General features: G+C 35.7%; 2 protein-coding genes across 2 annotated transcripts; one reads left to right on the top strand and one right to left on the bottom strand.

The window, feature by feature from the left end:
- Positions 1-14,482: 14,482 nt before the first annotated feature.
- LOC110226493 lies at positions 14,483-17,877 on the bottom strand. The gene is made up of 6 exons (XM_021018421.1): positions 17,610-17,877; positions 17,262-17,489; positions 16,482-17,183; positions 16,265-16,392; positions 15,538-16,179; positions 14,483-14,764 (listed from the first exon to the last, which is right to left on the bottom strand). The coding sequence occupies exons 1-6, from the start codon at positions 17,875-17,877 to the stop codon at positions 14,483-14,485; spliced, it is 2,250 nt and encodes a 749-aa protein (XP_020874080.1).
- A 2,392-nt stretch (positions 17,878-20,269) lies between these two features.
- LOC9306372 lies at positions 20,270-22,874 on the top strand. Its single transcript, XM_021016925.1, has 3 exons — positions 20,270-20,605; positions 20,684-21,649; positions 21,728-22,874. Exons 1-3 carry the CDS (start codon positions 20,572-20,574, stop codon positions 22,768-22,770), a joined length of 2,043 nt encoding a protein of 680 aa, XP_020872584.1. The 5' UTR covers positions 20,270-20,571; the 3' UTR covers positions 22,771-22,874.
- Positions 22,875-22,880: the final 6 nt, after the last annotated feature.

Below are 22,880 nucleotides of genomic sequence, written 5' to 3' on the forward strand. Positions count from 1 at the left end.
AAAAAAAAAAAAAAAAAATTTGGGCTAGGCGCCGTCTAGGCGGGCTAGGCGGACGAAAAATCGGATCTCCGATTTTTCTCACCGATTTGGACAAAATCGCCGCGGTGCTCCTCCGATCAGCGCCTAGGCGGCCGCCTATGCGGCTAGGCGGCCGATTTTTAGAACAAGGGATATAAGTAACTATTACGTATGTCATTATACAAGTGGAAATAGTGATAATTTTACGGAGATTTTGACGGTCACACACTCCCTCAATATAAATCGATAGAGAAAGGGTTTGAGTCTTTGAGACGATTTGAGGAGTGCACATGTAAAATCGATTTAGAGAAATGTGTTAGTATTTTCAAATTTAGTAACTTCTTTGTTATTAGTTTGAAATTTGTAATCATAATGGAAACATCTACTTAGTACCTATTTATGTAAGAGTTTAACAGATCATGATTCGTGCTATAGCGCGGATTAAATTTTATTGATTACAAATCTTCTTATACAAAGTATCTTCTTATTATATAAAGTATGGTTTTCAAAGTTAGTAACTCATAGAATCGTGACACGTGGCAAATCTATCGATCTTAGATTTTGACACGTGTAAAACAACTTTAAAAAAAAAAAAAAGAAGATAATTGTAAGTAATTATAAATTTAAATAATTTTAAAAATTTAAATGATAATTATAAAGATAATTATAAATAATTAATATTTTATAAACAGTTTAAAAATGTCAAAAGATAATAATAAGGAAATTATACGTTTTTTATAATTAAAAATATATATTTCAATTAAACAAGAAAAAAGTCAGACAAATTTATTAAAAAGGAAACATATATTATTATAAAATTAATATGATATATTTTTATTTCTCAAAGTTAGTAATTAATAGTACAATGAACCGTTATCAGTCAAAGATTTTATCATTTGTTATGATTTAATTTAAATTTGATATTATTTATCTCAATTTCCTTTCTAATTAGAAATATCTGATGATTTATTTAAACTAATCCTCATAGTATTTATTTGAGTTTATTTTTTTAATTAGAAATATGAGAGATCAATTTTTTTTCTTTTTGTAATACTTTTTACTTAACTATGTTTTTTATTTGTCCTCAATTATGATTGTAGACTTTGTAGTATTGTTAGATTGTTTATTTCAATTTCTTTTTACATATTTAAATTAACAAGATTCATATATCATCGTGTTTATAATTTTTTTATTTTTAGTTTAATTATTATATCTTTAAATTATTTATTTTGCTTTCTACGTTCAGTTTAAATTATATAAGATTTATAATATATCATAGTTCTAATGATTTTAAATTATTATTTTGCTTTTTACGTTCAGTTTACATTATCTATATCAATTTTATTTTCTAATTAGAAATATGTGATGATTTTAAGTAAAATTTTATATTGTTTATTTGAAATTCTTGAATATGTAAGAACCATATATGCTTCTTCTTTGTTTTTGATATTTTGAATTTAATTATACTATTTCAAAATTATTTATTTAAATTTCTATGTTCATATTTGAATTATATAAGATTCATATATCATCGTGCTTATAATTTTTTAAATTTATCAATTTTTATTGATTGATCATAAAGTTATTGCAATCGAGTATATAAGAATCGAACCCACAAAGTTATTGCAATCGAGTATATAAGAATCGAACCCACCACTTTGGTTTAATCTGCCAACTTTATGATGAATATATTATGTTTTTTGTCGTCTTCAATAATAATTCAAAACAAAAATAGAGCAAAAATGAAAACAGGGGAGCGCAAACCAAAAACAGAGGAAGACGTTATAAACCAAGCTCATCTTCTGCCTCGCCGTTCATCTTCAATCCGATTATGTAACCATGCCGGACCACCACGTGCTAGATAAGATGTGAATCGTCCTTCGCGACTAACACTACAAGCAATATCCTTGGCCAAAGAGTTGGCTTTCGGTGAAGAGAGGTGAAAACTAACCTCCCGCATCACCCGTATTACTTGTTGAATCTTGATGATCTGAGAACGATACACTTAGGGTATTCTTCCGGATTAGTTAAAGCATCAATAGCCGCACGACTGTCTGACCACACTTCACAAGAAGCTATCCGCAGCTCCTGTAAGCTCCTAAGACACCAAAATATAACATGAAGTTCCGCAGCTAATCTATTTACCATTGGGAGAAAAGCATCCCGAGCATGAAAGACTGCATCTCCCAAATGATTCTGTAGGATCCAAGCTCCTCCAATGTGAAGTGAATCCTTGATCCATGAGGAATGTATGTTGCATATGATGAATATTTTAAATGGGAAATTGTTAAAAATACCCCTTTTGGTGTGCCCCTTTTCAAAAATGTCCCTTTTCGATGTCCATTTTCAAAAATGCCCCTTTTTAAATCTGAAAATTTTATAAAGTTTTATTAGGTTTATAAGGTACTTATGGATTGTAATTACTACTTGAAGACTCGATCCAAGTATTTATAAGGTTTTATAAGGTGTTTTTAAAGGTTTTACAAGTTATTTTAAAGGATTTTTATCGTTTTTCAAAGGTTTTACAAGATATTTTAAAGGTTTTAAAGGTATTTAAAATGCATTTATAAGGTATTTATAAAGTATTTATAAGATTTTAGATACATAGAAATGTAGTTTGTGTATGTTTTAATAATATTACATACATATTTGAGTAAATCTTATATTTTTAAGAGCATTTTTTATAAGGTTTTAAAACATGGGTATTTTTGAAAAGTGGCATTGAAAAAATGGCATTTTTGCAAAAGCCCCTTTTTAAATTTAGTTTTTCATATAAGTATATCATGAGTTATTACTATGTGATATATTTTTTATTCGAAATAATTTTGAATTAATAATTTTAGTGATTAAAGAAACAATGCTAAAGTGAAAAAGTAAATATTTTTTTGCTTTTGAAAGAAATTTTCTACTTTGTTAGTTAATTTTTTGTTAAATTTGATTTTAAATTTTAAAAAACTAAACCCGTCCATCGGACGAGTTCTTAACTAGTTTATTATACAAAATATGGTTTTCAAAATTAGTAACTCATAGGATTGTGCCACGTGTCATGTCTATTGATTTGATGTTGACATGTGTTAGAAAAAAGTTAACTTTTTTTTTTTCCTTTATAAAAATATAAAAATTAAAAAAGGAAAAAATATATATATACTAATTTATATGTCTATATCGAAAAAAAAATATTTTTCTTAACAAAAAGGAAAATTAACAAATTTGTTTTTACATGTGTTATTAGTCAATTAAATTTAGCATATATTAATTTTTTTAAAAAAACATTTAGTGTGGATAATAACTAATTAAAATGGCCATGGAAGTTTAATATAACAATATAATTTATTTAACATTAATTTAATTGGATAAAATTGTATGTATCATTGTATGATAGTATTTTTACTCGTTATATTAAATATAAATTTTTCAAAAACAAATTAATGAGCTTATGAGAATAAATTTTTGAATCCTTATGTTTTATTCTAGAAATTTTAACGCATCCTATGATGGAGGGGCTTGCATCGATGTGTTACCGCAAACTTATACTTATGTTTTGTTCTAAGAATTTTGACGGAGTCATAAGTGAAAACACAAATATTTTGAAAAAAATAGCTTATAGGATTGACTTTTCAATTACTTAATGAGAAGTTAGTATATTTTTATTTCTTAATTTTAACTCATTTAAAATTAGTTTGATTGAGGTAAAATTAACTTACGAGATTACCCCATATATAAAAAAATATATTTTAAACAATGTTTGTTTTTCAAATATTTTTGTGGATTTATGTTTTTTTTATTAATAATATTTTGTTAATTTTTAATTATTTTTAATATTAACTAAGATATAGATTTGATCTCATATAAATATTATTTTGATAGATAATTTTTATCACTTAAGATGAAGTGTGTAGAATTATAATCGAGTTTAATATGATGAAATAGATAGTTAAGCTGTATTGCAAAATTCTTCAAATACTATCGATAAAAATTTACATTTATATCTTACATCCGCCTATTTAAGGTGCCTTATCTAGTTTTATATATAATATACTTTAGAATGAAGTTTTGATCAAATATAGTAGTAAGTGGAAAAATATTATTTTTTTCTTCTGTTTCTATATATAATATTAAAATGAATATCTTTTCTTTTTAAATAATACTCAATTATGGACAAACTTTCTTAAGATATAGAAACAGAAAATAATATTATTTTTAAAAAATTAATATTGTTTGAACAATGAGTTTATTTATGTTAACAACCACAAAAATGAAATTGCATATAATTATATTAGATCAAAAATCAAAATATCATAAATGAGCCACATCTAAAATATAGATTATTTTGAATTAATTAAAAAAATTAGCTATTATTTTGAGTTCATTTAGAATTTTTTTTTTTTAATTTATAATTTTGTTGTTGTTGAAATGGAGATTTGTTTGTACTAATTACATTTAGCAGTTATTTGTATAATCAAATATATTATGACCATATTTTTGGTATATATTAATACCAAATTTATTCTGTGAGTGGAGTTCATATTTTCATTTAAAGATCCTAATGAGAAATTGGTTGCACAATCCATCATTCGTTATTTTTAAAATTGCTTGGAGAATCAAATTTTGAAATATGTAGAGACGTCAAACCTTATATAAATCATCTCATCATATACTCTAACTTTACATATGTTATAAAGATCATAACTCTTTCTATCATAGAATACATTATATTAAAGCGTCACCTACTATGAATATTTACAAAAATCAAATTAGAGTATTTATAATTTTTAACTTTTTGATCTATTAAATATTTATAATATTCTTTTAAAATATCAAGTTAACCTATTTTTAAATGCTCTAAATTAAAATATTTTTAAAATTTATTGTAGTATATAAAATTATACTTTCAAAAAAAAATGTATGGAATTGAATATAAATATTCAAATTTCGACCTATCTCTCAGTCAGAATATTTGTTGAATTTATTTTTGTTTTTAAAAAATATATTATTCAAGTATGAATTTTTGACCTTTTATAAGTTTTACTTCATAGATTGAACAATTTATATTCGTTATTAAAAATTAAAATCATGGCATATGAAAAAATCTATTTTTTTTATAATACGGATGGTATGATGATTTATTTGTTTCATAAAAATATATTCATATAAAAATGAGTGGTGAAGTATAATTATTAATAACAAATTAATATGGTATGTTAGATATCAAATCTTATATGTTCATTTTGATTGGTTATCCCTTTCTTGAAAATTAATAATGTATTTTGTTTTTGTAATTTAAATAAATTGCGTAAATTAGTAATTGACTTGTTTATTCTTAATGAGCTGAATTAATTTGGTCTTTGAATTTTTATTTCCAATGACATTCCTAAGTACTATTTTACAAAGGCCAAGGTTAATTTCTTTAATGTACTTCCAAAATATTAGTATAGGATTTCTTCTTTTTCTAGCAATAGTTTGGGTCCATTTGTATTGTAAAAACTTAAAAGAGATACTAATTGTTTTATGAAATCTATAAAAGCATTTAATAACTAAAAGAAAGGCTAAAGTGAAAATTGTGAACTAAGATAGTTATAAAAAAGATTGATCAAATATTGCTTGTAATTTTATCTGGATAAAAACAAAGGATGTATAACCATGGTTTGTCCGGAACCCCGTTGAGCAAGACGATTAAGGTCCATTATATAGTCTTCCATTGAAGCTACCATTGAATTAATGCAAACGTGAAAAGTTGATTTTGTTGTTATGCCAAAATAATTCGAAGTTTATCCAAAATATAAGTATCAAGAATGCATCGGAAGGAATTGAAAACCAATTTTTTAAAAACAATTAGGAAAGATATATCCATAATCCAAATCTCAATCATCTATGCATGAAAAGAGATTGATTCTAGTTATATTGATCACATTCAAGACAAAGGCTATGATCTCCTAAATGAACTATTCCACAACCGTTTTTGCCAACTTCAAAGTCAGCTCATAGTAATCAGAGTGAGCATCCATACACTTAATCAACAATTATAAGTGTTCTTTACACTTATTGAACTTTGAGTGTTCTCCACAAAGCCTTATATGATTCTTTGCAACCACCTCTTTTATGAACTCACAAAACCGCATAATAATTCTTTGTACCTCTTTGTATCGCTTCCTTTCGTTGACTAACAACGACTCTCCCAGTTTCAGCGGGAATAAAGCTCCCTCATCATTAATTCTGTAATCGTTTTCGCAATCGACTGTAGTTGAACTCTCTCTTTCTTCGGCTAGGCTCCCACTTTCTCTGAAAGAACTTGGTCATTTTGAGAAATAGATTCTCATATCTTCAATTAATTGTGATATCGGATCGTACATTCATACGGTGAATAAAGTTACAGATGATGACGATTAGAGAAGTTGAAAGATAGTACTCCTTTTGTTTCTAAAATAGATTTTTTAGAGTTTTAAAAAAATTAATTGAAAATGCAACATTTTTTATATTAAACAATTTTCCCATAATCGTAAACCAATAGTAATTCAACAAATTCAATTTTTAACTTTTTAAAAAAAAATTAAAATTTATTATGAATAACTTATTAAAAATATTTATAAGACCTAAAAGATCAATCTCTAAAAAGTCAAAAAAAAAGTAGAAAATATTTTCTTTAAAAACGGAGAGGAGGGATACGTAGGGATATAACCGGCCGAGCCGGCTCATGACATAGGCTCATGAAGCATTGGCTTGCGGCCTCAAATAATATAAGTAATTTTCGGCCACATATTTCTGAGAAGTTCCTTTAGTCTATTGGTTTGCTCTAATGAGAATTATGTCTCATGTGTCCGGTTTAAGCCTACGTAATGGCCTTTTTTTTTAGAGTATTTTAAATTTTTTTTGCTTTTTTTTTAATTATATACGAATTAGCTTTTTTTTTTTCTTTGCTTGTAGCCCTCGTTGTTGGGGTCGGATCCCACACATCTTCGGTAGGATCCACTTGGATCTGTCCACGTCATTATTACATAATAATCCTCTTGGATTTCTAGATACTTTATTGGACTTAACCAGTTGGAAGTTCGATTCAGTGTACCAAAAGAGCTCGATCTTTACCAGTACGGAGTTCGCTTTTATTCAACATACATTTCGCATAAAAGAAGGCCGAAGCGAGGAGAATATTGTTCGAGGTTCGCGGCAGCGTCAAGACGCAGGAGTTCGGAGTCAACAAGAAAGAGTTCGGAAGATCCACGCGAAGCCCAAGATAGTTCAAATTCAAGCCGTTTCGGTCAAATTGTAACCTACATGATTAATGCGGATCAATGCGATTATGAGCAGTAAATGACCGCATTGATCATGTTTTCTCTATAAAAACAACCTCAAACGCATGTGTTTGAGGAGAAAAGAACAACCTTTTATCTCTTACTATCAAGCAATACAACATACTCTTTCTTTTACAATTTCGCAAGGCTTTTTACTATTTTATTCTTGCCAAACTCTTTCGCTTTATTTAGTTTCTTGGTTACTTTCCTTTTCAAATCCTTATTTTCATTTCTTGATTTTAGAGTTTTTCTCCACAAAAATACTTAAAGACAATTGAGTGTGAATCCTACATCCACATTTTGGCGCCGTCTGTGGGGAGTTACCGCAAAACTCTTTAATCTCAAAATCTCTCTTTTTCAAACCAAGAAACTATGGCTGATCAGCAAGCTTTGAGCAATGCAATTGCCTTGCTTACTCAGTCAACCACCGATCTGACCAATCAGATGGGTATACTCACTAGTGCCAACGCCACTTTTGGTGAAAGGTTAAACTCAATCGACCAAACTCTAACGAGTGTTCAAACCACTCAAACAAATTTGTCAAACGCGCAGAACGTTGTTTCAAGCCGTTTAGATAATTTGTCCTCAGCGCGAATAACAGCGTATCAGCGCAGGCTATTCCAGACTCCCACACAAAACAGATCCGGGAGCACTCAAACTCCTCCTACAAGCCGTCTTGCTAGTACTAGCAATCAGACAACCGTAGAAGATGGGTCCAATCCAACCGGGGATGAAAATCCCCAAAATCAGGGCAATCCTGCTATTGACGAAGGACTCCTTATGGAAGAACCTGATGATTTCGTCAAAGTTCGTCAAGAGCTTGATGAGATGAAGTCGAAGTTTCATCAGGCGACCAGTTCGGCACCTGAGATCGATCGAGTAATCGAAGAAACTCGACGAACACCCTTCACTTCGAGAATCTCGAACCTTCGGATCAAAGATTCTCGAAAAGTCAAATTACCAACTTACGATGGTAAAGGTGATCCTAAAAATCACCTCGCTGCTTTTCAGATCGCTGCTGGCAGAATTGATCTAGAACCAGACGAGGAAGATGCCAGATATTGCAAACTATTCTCTGAGAATCTATCCAGATCGGCTTTATTATGGTTCACTCAGTTAGAGCCTGAATTTATTGATAGTTTTAAGGAATTGTCCTCCGCATTCCTAAAACAGTATTTCATGTTCATGGAAAAGGCAACCTTTGATGCAGATCTATGGAATTTAACCCAAGGTCAGAACGAACCACTTCGCAAATATATCGCTAAATTCAAAGAAGTAATAGCCAAAATTCCTGGGGTGTCGCACGCTGCTGCCCTTTCTGCTTTAAGGAACGGACTTTGGCATGAATCCCGATTTCGGGATGAAATCATCGTCAATCGTCCGAGCACTATCCAAGATGCTTTATTCAGAGCTACTAATTGGATGGAGGCAGAAGAAGAAAAGCTTAGCCTCGCTAAAAAGCATCGGCCAGCAAAATTGGTCGTCGGAAATCCAACTAAAAAATTCGAAACAAAAGATCAAAAACGGTTTGGATTTAATCCTGCTACTAATGCCGTAGGAAAACCCTGCCCAAACAAAGGAAGATACAATTCTTCTAATACTTGGGTTAGAGACGAAAGTGCCTATTGCGACATTCACAAAGTAAACGGGCATTCTACAAAAGATTGCAGCGTACTCAAAAAGCACCTCACCGAACTGTGGGCGGCTGGAGAGCTCGCTAATTTCAATATCGAGGAGTTTGTGGAATCTTATCATAAAGAAAAATAAGATTCCGAAGCGTCCAATCCTCCTGAAAAGAAACATAAGCCCAATGGACCCGAAACTCCGAACACTCCTAAGAAAAGAATCGATGTTATAATGGGAGGATCCAAATTATGCCGAGATTCGATCAGATCAATCAAAAGGCATAAGAAATCAGCAGCAATTCAAACCGCTGTGGGTTTCCAGTCAAATGAACAAACACCTTCTATCTCTTTAGATAATTCGGACACTCAAGGATTAACAGGACCTCATGACGATGCTCTTGTGATAACTTTAGATGTTGCGAACTTCGAAGTAACTAGGTGTCTAATTGATACTCGAAGCTCGGTAGATCTCATATTTCTAAGCACTTTGCAAAGAATGGGAATCAGTAAGGCTGACATTATCGGTCCACCGAAACCATTAGTAGCTTTCACGAGTGACACATCTATGTCCTTGGGGAACATAAAACTACCAGTGCTCGCCGCAGGGGTTCCTAAGATTGTAGAATTTATTGTTTTCGACCGACCGGCCGCTTACAACATAATTCTCGGAACTCCGTGGATATACCAAATGAAGGCTATACCTTCAACTTATCATCAATGTGTGAAATTTCCGACTCCTGGTGGAATCGGAACCATTCGAGGAGATCAGGAAACGTCGCGATCTTACTACCTCATGGGACATCGTTTAAAGCTCAAATAGCAATTAATGATAAACACGAAGCAAGAGAGCACCTCGCGTTACCCAAGTGGTCTTAATTCGAGTGAAGTTACTACAGAAATTGAAATTGATTCCGAATTTCCAGATCGAAAAGTAAAAATCGGTACTACTTTGGATTCAGAAATCAAAGATCAATTGGTAACTTTTCTGAAAGAAAATAAACATACTTTGCCTGGTCGGCGAAAGATATGAATGGAATCGACAAAAGTATCATTACCCATGATTTAAACGTCGATCCCAGTTTTAAACCAATAAAGCAAAAAAGAAGAAAACTTGGTCCAGACCGAGCTCAAGCGGTCAATGACGAAGTTGATAAACTTTTGAAAATTGGTTCCATCAGGGAAGTGAAATACCCGGACTGGTTAGCAAACCCCGTGGTAGTCAAAAAGAAAAATGGAAAGTGGAGAGTATGTGTCGATTTCACCGACATTAACAAAGCTTGCCCAAAAGATAGCTTTCCTCTCCCACATATCGATCGGCTCGTTGAGTCAACAGCCGGAAACGAACTCTTGACATTCATGGATGCATTTTCTGGATATAATAGATCATGATGAATCCTGAAGACGAAGAAAAAACTTCCTTCATAACAGACAGAGGAATCTACTGTTACAAAGTTATGCCATTTGGTCTAAAAAATGCCGGTGCAACATACCAACGTTTAGTTAACAAAATATTTTCAGAACATTTGGGCAAAACGATGGAAGTTTATATTGATGATATGCTCGTGAAATCTCTTAAGAAATTTGAGCACATCACTCATCTTGAGCAGTGTTTCAAAATTTTGAATGATTTCAGAATGAAATTAAATACTGCTAAATGTTCTTTTGGTGTGCCTTCCGGAGAATTCCTAGGCTATATAGTCACGAAAAGAGGGATAGAAGCTAATCATAATCAGATTAACGCCTTCCTCACAATGCCTTCACCAAAAAACATCAAGGAGGTCCAACGATTGACGGACAGAATTGCTGCGCTGAATCGTTTCATCTCGAAATCCACCGATAAATGTCTCCCTTTTTATCAGATTTTAAAAGGAAACAAAAAATTTCGGTGGGATGATCAATGCCAAGCGGCTTTCGATCAACTCAAAACTTATTTGACAACACCGCCGGTTCTCTCAAAACCTGAATCGGATGAAAAACTTTACCTTTACATCTCGGTTTCTAATCATTTTGTAAGTGGAGTTTTAGTTCGAGAGGATCGAGGTGATCAAAAGCCGATTTTTTACATAAGCAAATCTCTTACCAGTCCGGAAACGAGATATACCATGATGGAGAAATTAGCTTTAGCAGTGGTCGTATCCGCTAGGAAGCTCAGGCCTTATTTCCAATCTCATCCTATAGAAGTACTAACTTCCCATCCGCTTCGCTCAATTCTTCACGGGCCAAGTCAGTCCGGTAGGTTAGCGAAATGGGCAATCGAACTCAGTGAGTACGATATAGAATACAAAAGTCGAACTAGCGAAAAAGCACAAGTTCTGGCTGATTTTCTAACCGAACTGCCACTAGATGATGGAATCCCTATTAAGACAGACTCTACATGGAAATTACATGTAGATGGATCTTCTTCTAAACAAGGATCCGGAATCGGCATTAGGCTCGAAACTCCGACAAAGAAAATAATCGAGCAATCATTTCGATTAATGTTTCCAGCTTCGAACAACGAAGCGGAATACGAAGCTCTTTTAGCGGGACTTTGGCTTGCTCTTGCGATTGGAGCAGAAAAAATAATAGCTTATTGTGATTCTCAGCTAGTTGTAAACCAGTTCGCTGGAGATTACGAAGCTAAGGCTCCTCGAATGGAAGCTTATCTTTCGGCTGTCAAAAAATTAGCCGGAAAATTCAAAGAATTCGAATTAGTTCGAATACCTAGAGGAGAAAACACTTCGGCAGACGCTTTAGCTGCCCTAGCTTCTACCTCAGACCCTGAACTCAAACGAGTTATCCCAGTTGAATGTATTTCTTCGCGAAGTATTTCGATTGAAGAAACAGAAAACGATAACATTTTGGAGGCCGAATACATCGAAACTCCAAAACCAAGTGAGAATGGTTCACTTGTCATCACCAGGTCACGAATAAAGTCTCAAGATGACGAACTTAATCCACCATTGGAACTTCCTAAAAGAAAGTCAAGAAGAAAATTAAAGGATCAAGAGGTTCCCATTAAAGAACCGTCTCGAACCGAACAGTCACTTCCAGGTGATGTAGAGGTTCAGGAGACAATCGAAGATCCTGATATTCCTTCTGAACCCGAACCAAGGAAGTTTATACTCAAGGATAATACTTCCGCTAATGATTGGGGGGCTGACCGGAGGGTACCCATCAAAAATTTCATTCTTAATGGAGAACTACCATCTAACAAATGGCAAGCTCGCAAATTAAAAATCATCAACGTTAAGTATTGTATAATTAAAGAGTCATTGTATAAGCGAGGCGTCAGTGATCCTTATCTTTTATGTATTTTCGGACCCGAAGTTGAAATAGTGACAAGCGAGGTCCACGAAGGGCTTTGTGGTAGTCATTCTTCGGGACGAGCAATGGCTTTCAAAATCAAACGGTTAGGATATTTCTGGCCAACTATGATTTCAGACTGCATTGATTACGCCAAACGGTGTAAAAAGTGTCAGATGCAAGCTCCTCTTATTCACCAGCCATCTGAAATTCTATCACATATATCCGCTCCATACCCTTTCATGAGGTGGTCAATGGATATAGTCGGTCTGATGCATCGTTCAACACGAGGAGTCCAATACTTATTAGTTCTAACGGATTATTTTTCCAAATGGATTGAAGCTGAAGCTTATATAAGCATACAAGATTCCGTAGTAAAGACATTCTTGTGGAAACACATTATTTGTCGTTATGGAGTTCCTTACGAAATAGTAACGGACAATGGTCCTCAATTCATTTCAAATGATTTTGAAGATTTTTGTTCCGCTTGGGGAATAAAACTTAGCTACTCAACGCCGAGGTATCCTCAAGGAAATGGACAAGCGGAAGCCTCCTATAAAACCATTCTCAGCAATCTTAAAAAACGCTTGAGTGCTCGAAAAGGTGGATGGTATGACGAGCTGCAACCTGTGTTGTGGGCTTATCGAACAATCCCAAGGCGAGCAACGGGTGAAACTCCATTCTCATTAATTTATGGGATGGAAGCCGTAGTCCCAGCCGAGCTGAATGTTCCAGGTTTGCGCCGAAGCGAAGCTCCACTTAACGAGGAATCGAATTCTAAATTATTAGAAGACGTTCTCGATACAATCGATGAAAGGCGAGACCAATCCCTTATTCGACTTCAGAATTATCAACAGTTGACCGCTCGATACTATAACTCAAAGTTGAAAAACAGACCTTTAAATGTAGGAGACTTTGTTTTAAGGCGAGTGTTCGATAACACAAAAGAAGAAGGAGCTGGAAAACTCGGTATTAACTGGGAAGGCCCTTATCAAATCACTGAAAAAATCCAAAACGGTGTATACCGTTTACAAGACCTTGGTGGAATCCCGATCAAAGGCCTTGGAACATAATCAACTTGAAAAAGTTCTATTGCTAAAGCAAACACATTCGAACTACGATTTGGCTTGATCCTATTCTGGGTACGTAGGCAGCTCGCTAAACACGAGTCCAGCTATAATATAAAAATAAAAATATTATTCCAGTCATGGAATTTTTGTTTTTATGAATTTGATATTCGAGCATAAATATAAAGATACGTTGCGAACAATGTATAAATAAATATTTCTTGCTAAGCTAAGACCGGATCTAGAAGGGTCTTGAATTACGGAATAGCTCTGCTCCTTGACCTGCGAGGTCAACGATGCTAATAATACAACCTGGCATGTTTTCGTACTCCTGAAGTCCTACTTCGATCCAATCGGAAGGATGGGCTTCGAGGCGATGAAGCTCGCGAGAAATATCGAGGCGACGCTTCTCTAGCTCCATTATCCGTTTCCTAATCTTTTTCTTCTCATCTTCGAGCTCGTCGTGCCGAATGATAAGCTGGAAAAAATAAAACGCTTCGTTAAGCAATAACAAAAAGAAGTTAAATCACTAGGATGGAAAATACCTTGGTGATAAACTCCTCGGCCTTAACACGATCTTGGGCTGACAATCTCTCGATTAATACGATCGGAACCTGAATGCTGGTTCCCTTCCTCAATATTCGTGACCCTTCCGTTTTGCCAGTTCTTCCCGTTTTTGTAAGCTCGATGTCTGGTGCTCCCGGAAGGTCGTCACTTATCAATCTGGATGAGTCAGAAGTTTTCTCTGAAGAATTTTCCTCTTCAGACATTCTTGTAGAATTGTTGTTGAAATTCAATGACAGACTACACCCACTTTATACTCGAAAATTTATTCGATTGCATTTAAGAGGATTAATTGACGATTCCCCAAATCTGAAATTACGACTTTCATGGAAAATGTAATCGAGTTAATTGCTAATTATATTCCCTAGATTAAACGCATTAAATGAGATTTGAATAAATCGGCAAATTTAAAGCAAAAGGAGGAATATAATTAATGTTGCTGGGTTTCAAGTCCAGTGACATTTTACAAACATAAAACGGAAAGTGTTTGATTAAAAGTCTTCGCCCGATAATGACTCCAGCGAGGTGGAAGATCCCGAACAGCTTTCTGAGGATAGTCCCTCGTCATAAGATAAATCAAAAGGGCCGGGGAAGTCATCAACAATTTTCATCTCCGGTTCCTCTTTTTCTTCAGTTCTTAACATCGGAAGTCTCCGAAACTCTGAGGAACATGAAACAAAAGAGGACCCATCGCTGGTCGCCAAGGATAAACGATGAAATTTATCCAGCATGCGGAGAATCTTCGGAGGCAAGTAGGCATTATGGCCACAATGTCTAGACCATTCCTCTCCCATTCGTGCGGTTCAGATTCCAGGCGAAGGATCTCTCGTTCCATCCTCTTTATGCGCTCATCAAGAGCACGGCGCCTCCTTCCGATTCTTTGTCTCTTATCACATAAAGCTTTGTGTCTCCCGACAATCTGTTTGAACAAACATTTTGTCAAATGACCAAAAAAAAGGAAGTTATAGTTTTCTGAGAAGACTAAGAGTTAGAAAAGGAACCTTTTCCAGGAAGTCATAACATTTAACCATTTTCTTCCCTGTTCGGAAATGAAAAAACGTTGGGTGAATAACTCCCTATGGAGAGAATCCGTCTTCGGACTCAAACAGTGGGTTCCCACTTGAAGTTGTTATTCTTGAGCATGATCTGAAAGAAGACAGCGGCATTTTTCAAGCTTTTTCTTATAATGAACTATGGTGATCTTTCGGAATTCCTTTTGAAGGAGAAAGAGGTTCAGATTTCTAAAAATATTTATATATTGTTGGCCTGTTAGAGCAGGCTTCAGATCCAATTAAAACGCGGCCCAGCGATTCCGAAGCCATCATGGGCAACGATCAAAACCATTACCTGGTCATATTTATGACAAAATTCTCATGAATTATAAATCTTATCCCTCGATATAAAAAAAAACTTAAGCCGAGCTCCATCCTCGCCTTCGAGAGACCGAGGAAAAATACTTATTAAGATTTTTTCTTTAAAAAAGGCAAGTGAGCCTGATCAGCTCATCTCTCACAATTCATAAAACCTCTTTGGCGGGCTAGGACTTGCAAACCTAGAATCATGTCTAAACATTTTGTTTAAAATAATCATCATATGCCAGAGCATGTACATGGTTGTGTTCAATCACACTAATTGAACAAAATATTTCCGTCAAACGGAATAATCCTCATGTGGCCGAGAACCTTCACCTACCTCGAATTGAGATGGGGAATCTCCAAATACCAAAGAAAATTGTTTCAGATCGAGAGTAGGGTGGGAAGCCGAGGATAACTCGGATTCAACCATAGCGAGTTCGGCAGGAACTTCGCTCCTCTCGTTCTCGAACGAAACTCTTCCAGCCTCTAGTTCCTTAATCAGGTCTAGATTGCTCTTCAGTTCGGCTCGATATGTTAGAAGTTTCGTCCAGACCTCTTCGTCCTTGATGAACTTCGTAACAGATTGAATAAGTTGCCTACCGAATCCCCTCATCTCTTCTCGAGCATTATGTTCGGCTTCAGCGATATCGCGAGCCCTGTTCCTAGTTAAAAGCTCGATCTCTTGATTTGCTTCTTCGAACAAAGCCGTATTCTCCTCTAGCTCAGCCTCCAAGCGAAGAGCATTAGACCTCGCAGAATCTCTTTCAGCATTCGCAATTCTGATGCGTTGCTCGTTAGCTGCTAGAGTTTTCTTCATATTTTCAAAAGATGACTCGAGTGCTTTTACCCGCTCAAGTCGCTCAGATTGGTTGGCTAATCTAAGTTCATCAACCTCCTTCTTAGCCTTTGCGGTCTCTCTCTTCGCTTGATGAAGAAGGTTCTCATAATGGAAGATCATTCCATTAGTCTCCATAAACGCCTTCGGAGTAAAAAAAAAACGTGTCGTTTAGACAAAAAGCTTTTACCTAAGTAAGGGAGGTTGTCATAATCTAAAAGATCCGAACCTGGGATATGTAGCAAGCTTGATTGGCGAACATCTGACGGATTTCCGGCCTCCAAACCGAAAAAGGAGGAAGGGACGCCCCTTTCCTGGTTTGGAAACTTCGGAAGATGTCTCTAATCTCTTCTCCGCCTGCGAAGCAGAGGAGAATAGCAGATTAATAAAATAGATGCAATCTGTAGCAAGTTTTGCTAATGCTCGATTTCTAAGTAAAAACTTACCTGAAATCGAAGCGGGTAAAGGATTTTGAGTCCTAACACTCAGTCCTTGAGATAGGGGAGCCTCCGGTCTCGGCTCATCTATTTCCTCTAAAATTACTCTGTCTCCCGGAAGAGGGAGCTCGGAGTTTAAAGGTTCTGAAGAGGGAAAAACAGAACGTAGAGGGCTAGATACTCGTGGCGGAGAACTTAATCTCACGGTTTTAAGTCTCTCGTTTGATAGATTATCGGAATCTGGAGCCTTCCTCTTTGTACAAGGAGAGGAGGTTATTTCTCCCTCACGCCCTGGTTCGGAAGGGTAAATTGCGGTCGCAACTGGAGGGTCGTTAAGGATCTCGGCTCCATGAGTATCCACCGCGGCTGACAAGGCTGCTTCTAATGAACCGTCATCAACCAAGAGGGTCTTCCTGTGGAAGTTATCAACCCTGGAGATTGCAGCTATCCGTTTCTTTCTCCCGATTTCGGATAGCTGATCCTTAAGAGCCTTGATTTCAGCCTGCATCTTTCTTTTATCTCGAGCATTCAGGCTCGAAACGTCTTTCTCCTCGGGAGGAGGATCGAGGGGGTGAGTCTGACCGTCTTTAATGGCGAGCCCCGCTTTATGAATGCGTTGAAGGGTGAAAGAATTCCAATTTGTTTCACCCTCGGAAACGATTCGAAAGAAGGACAAGAAGTCAACGGTTGGACGGAAGATCGTCTGGTTCCCTGAAACAAAGTATCGGGTTAAGAATTCTATCTCTTTTACATAATACAATGGAAAGTAATAAAGGTTGGATTTTTAACCAAGTTTAGCCGACCAATTGGCGAGAAGAAGACCGGAAAGACCTTGAACGGAATGGGGATTGACTCGGAAAAAGAACCAGTATTTCCTCCAAGGCCCATCATTCGAGGGCATTCCGTCGATCAGGTTACGGTCAAGGATAGGGTTTATAGAAAAAATACCCGCTGCTGCGGATTCACGGGCTCGAAATAGCCCTAAGAGTTCGCTGGTGGAGAGGGAAAACCCTGCTTCTGCCGAAATAGTCAGGGTGCTCAGAACGTATCAAAGAAAGTTGGGAGCCATTTGGGGAAAGGCAATCCCTAGGTGGAGGAGGTATAAAAGAATAACTTCCGGTACTGGAAAAAACAAACCACAACCTTTGAAATAGACTTCGTATGCACAACAGTAACCCTCTCGCACCACTTTCGGACACTCGTTGGGTCTAGGAAGAGAGAATTTAATTTCCTGGGGGATGTTAAAAAGGCGGCGAAGAGCGCCAAGGGAAGCAGAGGTCGACTGAGACCTGAAATGCGGACCAAATTTGTCTCCCCTTTGGGTGAAGACTTCGTCCCCTCTGGGAACAGGGATTCCTTGACTGTCATCTTCGTTTTCCGAAACATAGATGGTTGGGGAAGACATCTTTTACTAAGAGGTTTCTCTTTTTCTGGTTTGGTAAAAGCTTTTAGAGGTAAATGTACGCTACTGTAAAAGCCGTCGTTCCATTTAACCTTATTTAGCAGAAAACCGCCTCGAGAATATTGGGAAGTGGGACAGTTTTCCCCGTGGTATTAATATAAAATTAAGAAATTAATGATGACGGTTGTCAGGGAAATCAAATCATCTGATTATCCGAGATCAGCGTAACAACGTAAAACATGGAGAAATTCCAGAATGTTAAAGATCTCGAGTCATTAATTACTGTTTACTTAAGTCTTCCAAGCCGAGCATTCAGCTCGCAAGACTTGGGGGGCTAAATGTTGGGGTCGGATCCCACACATCTTCGGTAGGATCCACTTGGATCTGTCCACGTCATTATTACATAATAATCCTCTTGGATTTCTAGATACTTTATTGGACTTAACCAGTTGGGAGTTCGATTCAGTGTACCAAAAGAGCTCGATCTTTACCAGTACGGAGTTCGCTCTTATTCAACATACAGTTCGCATAAAAGAAGGCCGAAGCGAGGAGAATATTGTTCGAGGTTCGCGGCAGCGTCAAGACGCAGGAGTTCGGAGTCAACAAGAAAGAGTTCGGAAGATCTACGCGAAGCCCAAGATAGTTCAAATTCAAGCCGTTTCGGTCAAATTGTAACCTACATGATTAATGCGGATCAATGCGATTATGAGCAATAAATGACCGCATTGATCATGTTTTCTCTATAAAAACAACCTCAAACGCATGTGTTTGAGGAGAAAAGAACAACCTTTTATCTCTTACTATCAAGCAATACAACATACTCTTTCTTTTACAATTTCGCAAGGCTTTTTACTATTTTATTCTTGCCAAACTCTTTTGCTTTATTTAGTTTCTTGGTTACTTTCCTTTTCAAATCCTTATTTTCATTTCTTGATTTTAGAGTTTTTCTCCACAAAAATACTTAAAGACAATCGAGTGTGAATCCTACATCCACACTCGTAAACGTTGAGCCGGCCCTGCCGGCCGGCAAATGATCATGTCTCAATGTAAGCTAACTAATGACTTTCCATTGTCAGAAAACTCTCTAGCTATGAATATTGATCCAATTCATTGTATTTTCTTGTGAAACGCAAAGAATACTAAAGATGAAACATAAAAATGTATGCTACTCAAATTGCGTAAAATAAATGTAAGATACAGTAAGTTTTAGACTAAGTAAAAAAAATCAACAAAAGGAGAAAAGAAAACAATAAGAGTGGGTGATTCAATCAGTTTTTGAGTTTTTTCGTAAGATGTATAATTATATCTAGGTTTCCAACTAAATTTGTAATTAAAAAGAAAATGACTTCAAAAAGTATGTAAGATTATAAAAAAAGAACCAATTTGATGTAATCATTACATGATGAAACAGCCGAACTCACTCTAATTGCTAACCAATAATTGCATATTAACTAGTTAAAATGCTGTCTATACTTTTATCCTACGACTTAAATTTATTTTCTAAGATATCTAATATTACAAAAAGGATTGGTTTGGGGAATTCCAGCAAAAAAAGACCTCTTATGTTTTTATTAAACGTAAAAGAAGAGAAAATGCTTTCAAAAGTTGAAAGCTGATTATGGGCTATACCGTAGCTCAAATCATTTTAATTATATCCACAATAAAAAAAATGATTAAAGATGAGGTCCATTGGCTCATAAGAGTTTTCTTATGAATATTTGAATTATAAATGTTTACGAATCATTTCCTCACTTAAAAGGGACCCACCACCACCATTAGTTCCTTCTAATTTCATACGACTCTATTAGTGTCCACTGCTTACCAAACATTAAATCATAAACTAAAATTATGTTTTCCAATGGCCAAGAATGGATGAAATAATGGTTGGGCCATAGAAATAATATATACTACCTCTTCTACATTAACAAAGACAACATATTACTAGGATCGAGTTCAATTTGATGGATGATGGAACAATGAAAAATACCAAGAATTGTGTGTTTTAAATGGGATTTGATGATTCACAACAAAATATCTAGAATATAGAAAGATAGTGTGCTTGCGTGATTTTTAATTTTTTTTTTTTGGAGACGATTTACAAAACCACACCCTTTAATATTTCAAAATCTGCTTAGTGGTACATGGGATGGAAATTTTGTAAAGGTACAAAATTTTACTCTTATTATAACACTAGCATTTTTATTGATATATTTTTTTTTCTTATCATATATTTTATTTATCTTTTAACTCTGATTTATAGGGATATCTCTATCATAATATTCATTGTTTTATACAAGTCTAGATTTAGTAGATACTAATCAAGATTTAGCGGAGTTCTTGAAATACTAAAGTTATGGCTAAAATTCTAAATTGAGTGGTTGGACCTCAGTTTAAAATGGTCCAATTTTAGATATTGTGCCTCCGATTTATAAATAAATAGAAGTGTCCTACGGTTTTATATGAAAAATTTACATATCATATGGTCTCATAATGTTGTGTAGGGTCCCAACAAAGTGACGCCAACTAATAATCATTTAATCAATTTATACCAAAAATCAATAAAATTACCAAACATGCTTTATCAAGCAAGACTCAAACAGTACCCGGAACTATCCGTTCAGACAGAAACCTCTAATTGCTCTCTGTTTCAATTTTTCAGAGATTTTGATCTATTGAAAATTGAACAAAGGAGATGATATGGGAAACAACAACGCCACTGCCATTTTAACAGGTAAACCAACAATAGTCTTTTGTTTTGTTATATTGTATTTTTTTTGTTCTCACTGAATATATGTCTGTGTAATTGCAGATCAAGAAGAGAGGTCAAAGCTAGAAATCAATGGAGTGTCTCCATTGGCCTCTTCCGTAGATACCACGCAAGAGCAGGTGTTTTTTGCTGGTGAAGGTAAAGATGGAGATGAAGAGAAAGAGAGCTCAAAGCTAGAAACCGATGGAAACATTCCACTGGATTACGTTTCTTTAGAGACCGTGCAAGATCAAGTGTTTCTTGCAGGTGAAGAAAAAGATGGAGATGAAGAGAATGAGAGCTCAAAGCTAGAAACCAATGGGATGTCTCCATTCGACTCTGTTTCTTTAGAGACCGCGCAAGATCAAGTGTTTCTTTCAGGTGAAGAAAAATATGGAGATGAAGAGAGTAAGAGTTCAAAGCTAGAAACCAATGGAATGTCTTCATTGGAGTCTGTTTCCGTAGAGATCACGCAAAAGCAGGGGTTTCTTGCGGGTGAAGAAAAAGATGGAGATCAAGAGAAAGAGAGCTCAAAGTTAGAAACCAATGGAATGTCTCCATTGGAGACTGTTTCCGTAGAGATCACGCAAAAGCAGGTGTTTCTTGCGGGTGAAGAAAAAGATGGAGATCAAGAGAAGGAAAGCTCAAAGCTAGAAACCAATGGAATGTCTCCGTTGGACTCAATATCCGTAAAGACCAGGCAAGATCAGTTGTTTCTTGCGGTTGAAGAAAAAGATGGAGATAAAGAGAAAGAGAGCTCAAAGCTAGAAACCAATGGAATGTCTCCATTAGACTCTATTTCCGTAGAGACCACACAAGATCAGTTGTTTCTCGCAGGTGAAGGAAAAGAAGGAGATGAAGAGAAAGAGAGTTTGTCTAATGGTGTTGAAGAAACAGAACAACATAGCAAGGAATTTGTTGATGAATCGAAAGTAAAAAAATTCAAAGAAGAGATGGACCAGAGTGGCTTGGAGAGCTTGGTAATGGAAACAGCTGAGAAGCTTCAAAAACAGACATCAGTTGCGAAAGGTTGATCTTAATTTTTCTATCTTCTCTTCATATTTGAAAGTAAACCTAATGCAATCCTGTCTCTTTATTCATTATCAGGTGTTGAAACTTTGAGTGAAGCAAGAGAAGTGGAAGAGTTGTCTATGAAGGGAACTCAAAGTGTTGTGAGCAAACTGAATTGGACAGAGTCTGGTAATGAAGAGAAGCTCTGTGCGATTCATGAGATTGTCTTTGAATCTCCAAGCTCTCTTGGAACTGTTGGAACTGAAGAAAACATGGTGAATGAGTCTTTGGACGAAATTTTTCATTCAGAGGAAGTTGTAAAGCTTGATCAAGAGACTGGTATGGAACAGAGAACAGGAAGGGAAGGGATTCCTGAAATCGAGCCACAGGAGATTCTGAATCTGGACTATCGCGTTGTTCATGATGAAGAAGTTACAGATGAAGGAAAAGTCGGTAAGGCAATCTCTAACTCTAAACCTGGTTTGCAAGAGTCAGATGCCATTCAAGAGGCCGGTCTTGGAGTTTATAAAGCAGAGAAGGACAAAAGAGAAGCGAGTCTGAAACGCATGTATCGGTGCAGATCGCTCCCAGTGAGCCAGAATAGTAGAGTTATTGGAGATTCGCTGGTTCAACAGTTGGTTTCAGAGGTTGCGTTTACTTCAAGAAACAAGATGGGTCTAAAGAAAGCTAACACGTCTGAGGCTCTACTTGTTCCTTGCGTAGGAAGCAACAAAGCGCAAGAAACTATTGAAGCGATAACTGAAAGCAATAAAGAAGCTAGGCTCGAGATGCGAGCTCCTAGCTTTGGTCATGACCTAAGAATCGAAGAAAGAAGTGATGAATCGACTGAGAATACTCCGCTACTCTGTGAGGACAAGACTGAGATATACGAGGCAACAATCGATGTGGAAGAGAAAACTGTGATGCTGAAGAGAAGTGAGTCTGTGAAATCAAGAGGCAGCGAGAGGTCTCTAGGATCGTTGAAGAAACACAATGATAGCTTCAAAGAAACCAAGGGCTCAGAAGATAACCTGGTGGACAAGAAAGCTTCGCCGGATTCTATGAAAGGCATAGTCAAAAAACGAAGTAAATCTTCGCTTTTGGGAACATGCCTTTGTTGCACCACCGCAATGAATTGAACTAATTATTTTGTGACTTTATGGTTTTTTTTTTCCTTATTTTTATGATTGTTTTGATAAATTGGGAGGAAACAAATGAAAGTGTGGATTGGGTTTTCTGTATACTTGAG

Source organism: Arabidopsis lyrata (genome assembly GCF_000004255.2).
Source record: "Arabidopsis lyrata subsp. lyrata unplaced genomic scaffold ARALYscaffold_7, whole genome shotgun sequence".
Taxonomy (NCBI): Eukaryota; Viridiplantae; Streptophyta; class Magnoliopsida; order Brassicales; family Brassicaceae; genus Arabidopsis; species Arabidopsis lyrata.

What these genes read in the sequence shown, in the direction of transcription:
- LOC9306372 (XM_021016925.1), top strand. Translation starts at nt 20,572, where the DNA reads ATGGGAAACAACAACGCCACTGCCATTTTAACAG. An exon ending in CGCCACTGCCATTTTAACAG is followed by an intron (nt 20,606 to 20,683) that starts GTAAACCAACAA and finishes GTGTAATTGCAG; the next exon opens with ATCAAGAAGAGAGGTCAAAG. An exon ending in ACAGACATCAGTTGCGAAAG is followed by an intron (nt 21,650 to 21,727) that starts GTTGATCTTAAT and finishes ATTCATTATCAG; the next exon opens with GTGTTGAAACTTTGAGTGAA.
- LOC110226493 (XM_021018421.1), bottom strand. Translation starts at nt 17,877, where the DNA reads ATGTCTTCCCCAACCATCTATGTTTCGGAAAACGAAGATGACAGTCAA. An exon ending in AGTCTATTTCAAAGGTTGTG is followed by an intron (nt 17,490 to 17,609) that starts GTTTGTTTTTTC and finishes CTATTTCGGCAG; the next exon opens with AAGCAGGGTTTTCCCTCTCC. An exon ending in TTTACCCGCTTCGATTTCAG is followed by an intron (nt 16,393 to 16,481) that starts GTAAGTTTTTAC and finishes TCTGCTTCGCAG; the next exon opens with GCGGAGAAGAGATTAGAGAC.